The sequence below is a fragment of the Scylla paramamosain genome, chromosome 2 (genome assembly GCF_035594125.1).
Source record: "Scylla paramamosain isolate STU-SP2022 chromosome 2, ASM3559412v1, whole genome shotgun sequence".
Classification (NCBI taxonomy): Eukaryota; Metazoa; Arthropoda; class Malacostraca; order Decapoda; family Portunidae; genus Scylla; species Scylla paramamosain.
In genome coordinates, this window is record NC_087152.1 from 24,598,582 (window position 1) to 24,610,099 (window position 11,518).

At 40.1% G+C, this 11,518-nt stretch overlaps 1 protein-coding gene across 1 annotated transcript; it reads right to left on the minus strand.

Moving 5' to 3' along the window:
* Positions 1–2,086: 2,086 nt before the first annotated feature.
* On the minus strand, positions 2,087–8,527 carry LOC135106740 (CHRNA7-FAM7A fusion protein-like). The gene is made up of 2 exons (XM_064016009.1): positions 8,032–8,527; positions 2,087–2,431 (listed from the first exon to the last, which is right to left on the minus strand). Exons 1-2 carry the CDS (start codon positions 8,228–8,230, stop codon positions 2,388–2,390), a joined length of 243 nt encoding a protein of 80 aa, XP_063872079.1. The 5' UTR covers positions 8,231–8,527; the 3' UTR covers positions 2,087–2,387.
* Between the last annotated feature and the right edge of the window lie 2,991 nt (positions 8,528–11,518).

Genomic DNA, 11,518 nt, shown 5'->3' on the forward strand with positions numbered 1-11,518 from the left:
ACACTTCCCTCACACAACACAACTCAACACAACACACTGCCCAAACACAACACAACAACACAAAACAACACACGCCCTCTGACTACACACCACAACCCAACACACGCCCCCTTATAACACATGTCCATTACAACACAACACAACACAACTGCACTTCCCTCTGTACATTTTCAGTTTGTTAACTGCCTAAATAATAAACCGTTTATTATTATTATTATTATTATTATTATTATTATTATTATTATTATTATTATTATTATTATTATTAAATAACAAAGCACACACACACACACACACACACACACACAGAAATGATCCGTGCTAATGAACACACAGGGCAAGTCAGCATACAAGCAACAAATGAACAGCACGTCACGGGATTCAGAGCAACACGTGAGGAAGGATTTGAACAGAATAGATAAAACTGTTGTAGTAAGTGATGAACGCGCAGTGAAGAGAAAAAAAAATATTGCAGGGATTAACTTGGTGCTTTACCCTCGCCATTGCTGTCAACAACACGAGCAGTAACAGCAGCGACACGTGGCATTAAATAACAACTATAACAAATGAATGATAGGTCAAGGTACTGCATTCACTTGCTAAATAGATATGTACAGTGCATGACCGTGAATAAGTTTGAGTAATTGATTAATATGATTGGCTGAGTGGGTGAGACAAGTGACTCATTAAAAAACAAAACGTAGCAGCCGACGTGAATGAATGAATGAATGAATGAATGAATGAATGAATAAATGAATGAATAAGAAAATAATAAATAAATAAGACAATTAAGGACTAACTTAATAGAATTTATGGTGGCATCGTTACTTACAAGACAAACAACAACAACAAAAACAACAACAACAACAACAACGCAATATTCTAGAAACATGAAAAAAAAAAAAACAGACCGAGAGACAGACACGCAGGCAGGCAGTCAGACAAACACAGTGGCAGGCAGACAAGCAAACACGTATTGACACAAACATACATAAGGATAACAAAAAAAACGGAAAAACAGACAAAAAAAAAAAAAACAGACAAAAAAAACAGGCAGAAAAAAACAAAACGAACACACACACACACACACACACACACACACACACACACACACACACACACACACACACACACACACACACACACACACATGATAAAGGAGGCTAACAGGACACTCAGTAATAAAGAAGAATACTGCAAATTACAACGTAAGTTTGAGGCAAAATTGGTCAGCTTCAGGCAGCAAGACTTGTGGTGGTGTGATAAAAAATGGACTTTCATAGCTTCTCTCTCTCTCTCTCTCTCTCTCTCTCTCTCTCTCTCTCTCTCTCTGGTTATGTTTGTTAGTACTGGGAAAGTGATAGTCTCTCTCTCTCTCTCTCTCTCTCTCTCTCTCTCTCTCTCTCTCTCTCTCTCTCTCTCTCTCTCTCTCTCTCTCTCTCTCTCTCTATCTATCTATCTATCTATCTATCTATCTATCTATCTATCTATCTATCTTTTTATCTATCTCTATTTCTGCCTATCTCTATCTATCTACCTATCTATCTACCTATCTATCAATCAATCTAAAAATTAACCTCACACAAGTGCATTATTATTACTGTCCAGCTCGCCAGCACAGTACGTGTCTGTACATTCGCAGCATGTTGTGAAAGGCCACTAAAGGGGAAGGGGCGAGGTGGTAGCAACGCCTTTTCTCTGTGCTTATTCCCGTAGTGAGGAAAGTAGAGACAGACGAGGGGGGATTTTACAGAGTCCTCGCTGAACCCTGATGGATGAGCCTGGTCTTGTCAATACCTACTTTGTTTGATAGGAATGACTGGGTTAGGTTAGATTAGTGTTGTTGCTGGTGTTGTTGTTGTTGTTGTTGTTGTTGTTGTTAATGGTGGGATTGTGGTGTTTTTACTGGGCTGATTGTTGCAGTTGTGGTGGTGGTAATGATGGTGAGTAGTAGTAGTAGTAGTAGTAGTAGTAGTAGTAGTAGCAGTAGTAGTCGCACCACGATCACCACCACCACCACCACAACCAGTAACAGCAGAAGTAACAGTAAAAGTCAGATCATATCAGGTTAACTTATACCAATATTAAGTTGAGTCCCACGAGACCAAGATGGGATAACAATAAATGGTAAAGCGCAGTACAAGAAAGTCAATATTGTAAGGCACAGTACAGGGAGGGCAGTGTATCGTGAGGCGCATTACTAAGAGGAGCTGTGTATTATAAGGCACAGAACAAGAAAGGCAGTATATTGTAAGGCACAGTACAGGGAGGGCAGTGAGAGGCGAGGCGTAGTACTCACTGACGAGCGGTGTCTTCTCAGCTGGCGGCAGGGACTCTGATGGTCATGAGGAAGACAGTCATGGAGAGCAGCGCCGAGATGCCCTGAGTCACCTTCTCCCCGGATCGCTCGGCACGTGGAACACCAAAAGGGCTGCAGAGAACAGAGGGAAGGTACATGTAGGTCAAGAGTGAAGCTGATGGAGATGTTTAAGTGGCATAAGGGAGATGGCAACTAGAGGAAAGGTGTATATAGGTTAAAAGTGGTGATGATGGAGGTATTCAAGTGGCATAAGGGATATAACAAGGTGACAAACAAAATATTCAGGGTTAGTAATCAGGAGATGTAGGTTTTCTACAGGGACTGCCACTTGTAGGCCTCATCACTTCATGCACCAACCCATATTTTGTCGCGTTATGTTCCTGTGGTTCTGATGGAGGTGTGCAAGTGGCATAGGGGAGACAACACGGTGATGTAGACAAGATTCTATATGGTCAATAATCAGGATGGGGCTAGAAGATGCTATAATTTTCTCAAGGAGTGACGAGGCTGGACCAAATCATGAAGGAATACATCAGCAGGAGACATTTCCTCGTCTGTTTGAGAACTATTCCTAACTACCTAACTAAGAAATCAACAAACTCTTACAAGCTAATTGAGAAATTAACTAACTCTAACAAGCTAGGAAATCAATTAATTCCAACGAGGTAACTAAGAAATAAACAAATTCTAACAAGCTGACTAACAAATCAATGAATTCCAACGAGATAAACTAATTTTAACAAGCTAATTAAGAACTCCAGCTTATCCTAACAAACTACCTAAGAAATAAGATCATTCTTAAAAAAAAACTAACCAAGAAAATGAATCAAGTAATTCTATGTTTCCACGCCAGACAAGTTCTTCCCCCGCTGTTAGAGGAAGGGGAGATGGTAATCCATCCACCACGCCCCTCTGGCTCAGGGCGTCTCGGCAATACTGGCGGGGTGCAAGGTCACAACTCCTTGGCTTACGTCCAAATTGTCTTCACCAAGCCGGAAATTCGAACCCCGGACCCTAGTATTGTGTGTCGGGCGCGCTAACCACTGCACCACCCCACCAATCTTACGCCTCGAAATCTTTGACTTCTAATAACAAAGTAACGCTGGTGGGCAATTCTACTTAGCGAAAATTAAACCGAGTACAGTAGAATGTTTTACTATTTGTGTTGCAGATAACGAGTGTCACAAACATACTGCCCCAGGGAAGTAATCAGAACAGGGCAAGAAATAATGGATTTAAGCTTGATAAAGTTTGGTTTTTTGATAGAGATACGCAGAAGTACACAAAAAAAATAAAGAAATGAAAGAAACGTAAAATAGGACAAAAAATAAATAAAAAGCAATCAGTAATACAAAAGAATAACAAAAAAATCAACACAATAAAAGGAAAATAGAACACAAAAGACAATTAAGAAAAAAATAACACAAACTACAAATAGATATATCAACCACACGGAAAAAAAAAAAAAACAATACAAGGAAATACGCAAGGAACGTAGAGGAAGAGTACAAGGGAAAGACAGCCAGCGAGGAACACTTTGTCCTTAAAGAGGCAATTTGTGGCCACCGCAGGAACCACACGATCTCATGTACCCGTCATGGAAGCCAGGCAGGAGGAGGAGGAGGAGCAAAAGGGGGACTTGTACGTAGAAGAGATCAGGAAACGATGAGAAACGAGGTCACTGAGTACAAGGAGGAGAAAGAGGAGGAGGAGGAGGAGGAGGAGGAGGAGGAGGAGGAGGAGGAGGAGGAGAAGGAGGGTAGCGTAGGATGATGGGAAACCCCAGAGGTGAATATACAAAGGAATACAAAGGAAAGAGCAGACAGCAACAGCCCTACTGGGCCTAACGAGGCTGTCTGTGTGTCTATTTTACCACTACCACTACAGATTCTAAGAGCTAGAGGATGGAGGACACTAGGGGTCAAGGAAGGAAAAACAGGAGAGCAGTAACGGAATATTGAAAGACAAATACTTGTAGAAAACAGCGGAAATATTATACAGAAAGATGGTCATTATTTTTGTTTAGCTACATAATAAAAACGTGAACGAGTAACAGCCAGCAGTAAGGATACATTGGCTTGGGAACAAAGCTAGACAGGTGAGACTGAAGTGGTCTGGACGTGTCAGGAGGAGAGACGAGGAATATGTGGGAAGGAGGATGCTGGAGATGAATGTACCAGGCGGGAGAAACTCAACTGGTGTGAGTGAAAAGAGAAAGACATACGAGAATGTTTACTGATGTAATGAAAGAAGACATGCTCGTAGTGAGTGTGACTGAGGAAGGGCAGAAGACCAGGCGCTGGAGGTTGCTTCTCTCTGTGGTGACCCCTGACGGAAGCAACCCACAAAAGAAGTAGGGACATAAATAAGCAGACTGGAACACAACTAGACGAGAGACTATTAACTCCTTACTTCCTTTCTTCCCTGCAATACAAATTGTGAGGAACAGTGAGGAACAAATAAGGAGAAGGGAAAATGGCAAACAATAAATGTAAACAATAGCAGACTGGAAATGGAAAGAGAAAAGAAAAATGATAACACACACAAAGCAAAACACTGAAATGTAACCACAAAAAAATACAACAACGAAACAAAATAAACCACAAAAGGAAACTCAAACGAAAGAAGGCAAACACACACACACACACACACACACACACACACACACACACACACACACACACACACACACACACACACACGAAGTAAAACACGAAATCTAAATTACACGAATTAAAAAAAAAAAAAAACAAGACGAAAACAACGTAAAAACAAAATTTAAATCAAACAAAAGAAAAAAAAACACTGAAAGAAAACAAACACACAAAAAAATAAAACAAAAAGAAAAAAAAGAAAAGAAAAACCAAAAAAATATAAAACAAAAATAAACAGAAAACCCAAAAATCTAAAGCAAGCGAACGAGAGAGAATAAAAGAAGAAAAAATCGCACGAAAGACAAAATGACGAAAATAAAATAAAATAAAACCCTAAACTCGAAACACACACACACACACACACACACACACACACACACACACACACACACACACACACAAATAAAATAAAATAAAATAAAATAAAATAAATAAATAAATAAATAGATAAAAAACACAAGAGCAATTCATTGACCTCGCCTCGCCTCTCGTCGCCTGGCCTGTTACCTTAATGAAAGCACACCTAATAAAAAGAAGACAGGTAGGTACAAATGGAAACACACCTGAGAGTGACACCTGAGCATGTGTATGTACCTGCGCGTCGCTCACTCTCCTGACACTCACCGGTAACACGTCAAGATGAAGTACAGATGAGGAAAAGAGCAATAAAAGTGGGAACTGAAGGGCTTGTTCGCTAACCACTTCCATTAACGACGGGGAGGGAGGGAGGGAGGGAGGAGAGGAGGAAGGGCAGGAAAGAGAAGGAGGAGTAACATAAAAGAACACACACACAAAAAAAGTGATGACTCGTACGATAAAGTAAACACTGTCATCCAAAGTAAGAGACGCAGGAGAGTAAAGAAACAATGGAAGAAAATAGAGATAGAAGTATGAAGAACAAATACAAGAATATAATGGTCTATAGGAAGGATAGCTGCTGAAACTACGCAATACTACTACAAATATGCATGCGAAAGAATAGGATAGAATAATGGCAAGGCTTCCCCCCCACCACCATCCTTCTCCTCTGATATTGCACATGAAAGAAAAGGAGTTAGAGGAGAATATTATGTACCTCGTAGTAAAGGAACCCATGGAAATATGAAAAATAAAAAAAAAGTAATAATAATAATATCAATAAACACACAGGATGATACTGGTTTGTATTTTTAGATGTTTTAGTGTTTTACATCGACTAATATTAACAGCGACTATTGAAGTTATGACAGTTTTCAGTTTTTTATTTATTTATTTATTTTTATTTTTTTTTATTTATTTATTATTTATTTTTTTTTTTTATTTTTTTTTTTTACTTTTGTGTGTGTGACAGGTTAACGAGAATTGAGCATCGCCAATATGCTAACATCCATGAGGTCACGAATAATGGTCTCTGTGTGCGACTCTTCAAAGTATTCCTGATGAGAGAGCAAAGCCTTTAAGAACATGTGCAGTGTGTCACAATAGCAACACTCTGACATACTGCACATATTGTCTTCTTTTTACAATTTCAACTACTTTTCTGTTAGTTATTCTAGTATTTTGTAATAAGTATGACTGTTACCTTATTAATATTGTTTCATCTTATTGTATCATTTTTCTTCTAGTTAACATATTTACAAGGAATTCATTTCTTCTTTATTTTTTTTATAAAATATTTTGGTCCTCTAAAGGCTGGCCTTAATCCAACACCTGACATGACTGTAACACATTTGTTTGGCCAGTAATAAATGTTTGAAAAGTTTGAAATGTTTGGAACATCAGAACATAAGAGCACAAGACAACCAGCAAAGAGCCAGTTGACCTACACGAGGCATTCCCTGTATGAAAGACACTTGTGTACACCTGTCATTCCTGGCCATAACTCTGTCTCTTTTAAAACTCCCCATTGCCTCACCACCACCACCAGCCTCATTAATGAGTCATTTAACCAGTCATTTATCAACCTGTTTTAAAGTCTTTTTTTTTTCTTTTTTTCTCTCCTTAAATCTATCTTCAGTGAGCTTGGGCCGCCTGTTGAGAACATAGGATGGCCAGTCCCTTTCTGCACCGCCTTTATATTCCCAGTGTTAGCTGACAGTAGCCATATTAAGGGTGGGCGAACCTTGGAGTGGGCAGTGGCGACCCTGTCAGGATGCTAATTGTTCATGTATCATCCATTAAGCGCAAGGGATATCAAGTTGCTTTAACTACAACTATCAACTTGAGTCTGCTTCATGTAAGGACCTCTACTTATCTTATTTCGTATCAAGACGGGGTGAACCAAAGAGCTCCCAACAGCGACTCTGCTAGGGTATTATTTTGCCTCTTATATAAGGTTTCCAGCTCCTTTAACTACAAGTATCTTCAACTTCAGTCTGCTTCATATGCCACAGCAAGGCCGGGTATCCTAGGAGCGGGCAAAAGCCACTCTGCCAGGACACTGATTGTCTACTGTTATCTAATAAACGCAAAAGGATGTCCAGCTCCTTTAACCACAAATAAAATCTCATCAACTTTGGTCTCTTCACATGAGAACACACGAGAAGAACAGATACCAGAAGGTTTATCGGTCTGCATCGAGAGTGTGTCCATCTATTTACTAATGGCAGTGAAGTACTTGTGGAAGAACAGGAGGGATACATAACAAGGCTCTCTTCACGTCCACCTGTCCCTCCAGCACCTCTACCTGTCTTTTGTCCCCGTCTAGTCTTCAATAAAACGTGCATTTTTTTTTTTACCCCAAGCCCTTTACCACAATAAACAAATGACACTCACCTATGCCACTGATGAAAACACAGGGCAAGGTGAGATTAAACACGAAGGACATGGGTCGCCACCATAAAGTTTGTTTCCTTTTACCTTCATCTCTTCACCACATTGAGCAAACACACTGAATACACAACACACTAACCTATACCGCTGATAAGCACGCAGAGTAGGATGAGACTGAACACGTACACTATAGATCACCGCTTCTATAAACATACCTTCTTTTACCCTAAGCTCTCCACCACACGGAGCAAAACATTCACCCTAAGGTCTCTACAATACAAAACAAGCAACACACAACACACTCACCCTTGCCATTGATAAGCACGCAGGGCAGGATGAGACTGAACACGTAGAACATTGGTCGCCGCCTGAGCTTGATGGTGAAGGTTATGTCCGGGTAAGGCTCTGGGCAGCACGAGCAGTAAGTGACGTTCTTAGCTGCCGTGAACTCCACCAGGTCAAACTCTCCGTTGGACTGATAGTTGGACATGTCCCCTGTGTCCATTTACTTTATGAGGTCCAGCTGGGAAGAGGTAGTGAGAGGGAGAGAGTGAGCGGGTGGTGAGTGTGTGTGGGAGGGTACTGAGTGCTAGGATGGATGGATGGATGAGTGGAGGCAAGAGGTATTGAAGGAGAGGTGGACAGGAGAGAGGAGAAGGGATAAAAAAAAAAGATGGAATACGGAAGGATGGAAGGAGGAATGAAAAAAGAGGGTAAGAGAGTGAGTGGTGTCTGTGTGTGTGTGTGTGTGTGTGTGTGTGTGTGTGTGTGTGTGCTGAGCATGTGGGAATGTGTGTGGGAGGATGCATAGAGGTAAGAGAGATTGAAGGAAAATTGGAGAAGAGAGAGATGATGAGGAAAAAGATGTGAAAGACAAGGAGAGAGAGAGAGAGAGAGAGAGAGAGAGAGAGAGAGAGAGAGAGAGAGAGAGAGAGAGAGAGAGAGAGAGAGAAGGGCGAGGGCAGGTGGAGAAAACAAATAAAAGTCCACAAATCAACGAAGATCAGGCGGCCACGACAAGGTTACAGGTGGGTGTTGGGACTCGAACCCCGGCACACAGTTGGGGCGGCAAGGTGTTCACCAGTGAGCCACCTTGGGGAAGATGTAGAAGGAGAAACAGGAGGGAAAACGACAGGAGGGGAGGGATTTAGAAGAGGAAAGAGAAGGGGCAGGTGAAGAAGTTTTAAGGACACAATATAATTAATTAGTTAGAACAGTCAGGAAGTTAACGAGGAAAGCTAAGGACAATTATGAATTAAAGGTAGCCAGCCAGGCGAAGACGGACCCCAAGGGATTTTATCAGGTATACAGGACGAAAAATAAGGATACTGTAGGTTCATTAAAGGCAGCAGATGGGGAGCTGGTTAGTTCTGGGGAGGAGATAAGTAAACTTCTGAATGATTATTTTTTAACTGTCTTCACCCAGGAAAACATGCAGGATATGCCAGATAGTGAACAGGTGTTTAGAGCAGATGAGAATGAGAAGTTGACAGATATTTCCATAACTAGGGAGATAGTGGAGCAGGAGATAGATAGGTTAAAAAAGTTCAAGTCACCAGGACCTGATGAAATATATCCCAGAGTACTTAAGGAATGTAAAGAGATTATTAGTGAGCCGTTAGTTTCTGTCTTTAGGAAATCACTGGAGTCGGGTGAGGTACCAGTAATGTGGAGGCAGGCTAATGTAGTACCCATCTTTAAGAAAGGAGATTAAACTTTAGCGTCTAATTATAGACCTGTCAGCTTAACTTCAGTTGTAGGTAAAATGTTAGAGTCAATAATAGCGAGGAACATTAAGGAACATTTAGACAAACATAACTTGATAAATCAGTCACAGCATGGCTTCACGAAGGGGAAGTCTTGCCTGACAAACTTGTTAAGTTTTTACAGTAAGGTGTACGAGGCAGTAGATAATGGCGATAGTTATGATATCTTATATCTGGACTTTAGTAAAGCATTCGACAAGGTGCCTCATCAAAGGCTCCTTTAAGGTTAGGGCACACAGGATAGATGGGAAGGTGTTAGGCTGGATAGGGTCATGGCTTGGTAACAGGCGACAGAGAGTGGTAATAAACAGTTCGAAATCCGAGTGGGGTCATGTAATTAGTGGGATGCCACAGGGATCAGTATTAGGGCCATTGTTATTTCTAATATATATCAATGACTTGGATAGTGGAATTAGTAGTGATGTTAGTAAATTTGCGGATGACACAAAGATAGGTAGATTAATTAAGTCAGATTCGGATGCCATCGCCTTGCAGACAGACTTAGATAAAATGAATGAATGGACGGATAGATGGCAAATGCAATTTAATATCAATAAATGCAAAGTGCTTAGCGTAGGTAGAGGAAACCCACACAATAGGTACACATTAAACAACCAAACTGTGGTAGGTACAGGGTACGAGAAAGATTTAGGAGTTATAGTTAGCTCTGAACTCCGTCTAGGGAAACAATGCATAGAAGCCAGAAACAAGGCAAATAGGGTACTAGGATTAATTTTTAGGAGTGTTAAAAGTAGAAGGCCGGAAGTAATATTAAAGTTATACTTGGCGCTGGTCAAACCTCATCTAGACTACGCTGTGCAGTTCTGGTCCCCACATTACAGGAAAGATATAGGTCTATTAGAATCAGTACACATGAAAATGACTAAAAGGATACAGGGGATGAGGAGTATTCCTTAATAATAATAATTAATAAGTGTTTTGAAGAAGGCACTTTTCCTAAACATCTCCAGATGACCAAAATTGTTCCAGTGTTTAAAAAAGGTGATAAACTACTTCATACAAATTATAGACCCATAGCTATCTTAACAACTTTTAGCAAAATATTTGAAAAGGTAATGGCCTCAAGACTCATGGATTATCTCACTCAAAATTCAATATTAACAGACCAACAGTTTGGATGTAGACCTCAATATAGTACAGAATTGGCCTTGCAACAGTTATGTCAATATATTTATGATGCAATGGACGAAAAGTCTTACAGTATTACAGTATTTTGTGATTTAACCAAAGCTTTTGATACCATTTCTCATCCAATACTGCTAGAAAAACTTAAAAACTATGGAAATAGAGGCACAGCTAATAATTGGTTTAATAGTTACCTTAGTCACAGACAACAGTTCACTATAAATAATAATCAGTCATCTTCTCGTAAAGCAATTAAATCTGGTGTTCCTCAAGGCTCAATATTAGGACCTTACTATTTTTGGTATACATTAATGATTTACCACGCTGTAGTGAAGTACTACAATTTTTACTTTACGCTGACGACACATCAATACAACTAAAAAAAAAAAAAATATTAAGGATTTGGAGAAAATTGCAAATGAAGAGATGGTCAAGGTTGCAAACTGGTTAAAAAGTAATAAGCTCACACTAAATATTAAAAAAAAAACAGTTGTATGATGAATCGACCACTGATGTCTCAGCCACCCTTATTAACTATCAAAATTGACAATATTCCTATAAGCCAGCTCAGCGAAGTGAAATTTCTTGGAATTACTATTGATAATACCCTCAAATGGAACTCTCATATTGATACTTTGAAAACCAAACGGATCACCTGAAGATCCGCCACCCCAGCCGCACTCGGGGTGGCAGATCTTCAGGTGAGACAATCTGGGGTGGCGGATCTTCAGGTGATCCCATACTTTTAATGAAGTAAACTTTTTTCTGCATTTTTTTATGTCCACTCAGTTTTTTAATGCGTTCATGTTGTTAGGTTAGGTTAGGTTAGGTTAGGCTAACCTAACCTAACCTTTCCTAACCTAACCTAACCTAACCAAGTG

Excerpts from the sequence above, each read along its gene's own strand:
- LOC135106740 (XM_064016009.1), bottom strand. The coding sequence starts at position 8,230 with ATGGACACAGGGGACATGTCCAACTATCAGTCCAACGGAGAGTTTGAC. Across the intron at positions 2,432-8,031 it reads CGTGCTTATCAATGGCAAGG|CCCTTTTGGTGTTCCACGTG; the intron begins GTGAGTGTGTTG and ends TGTTCTCTGCAG.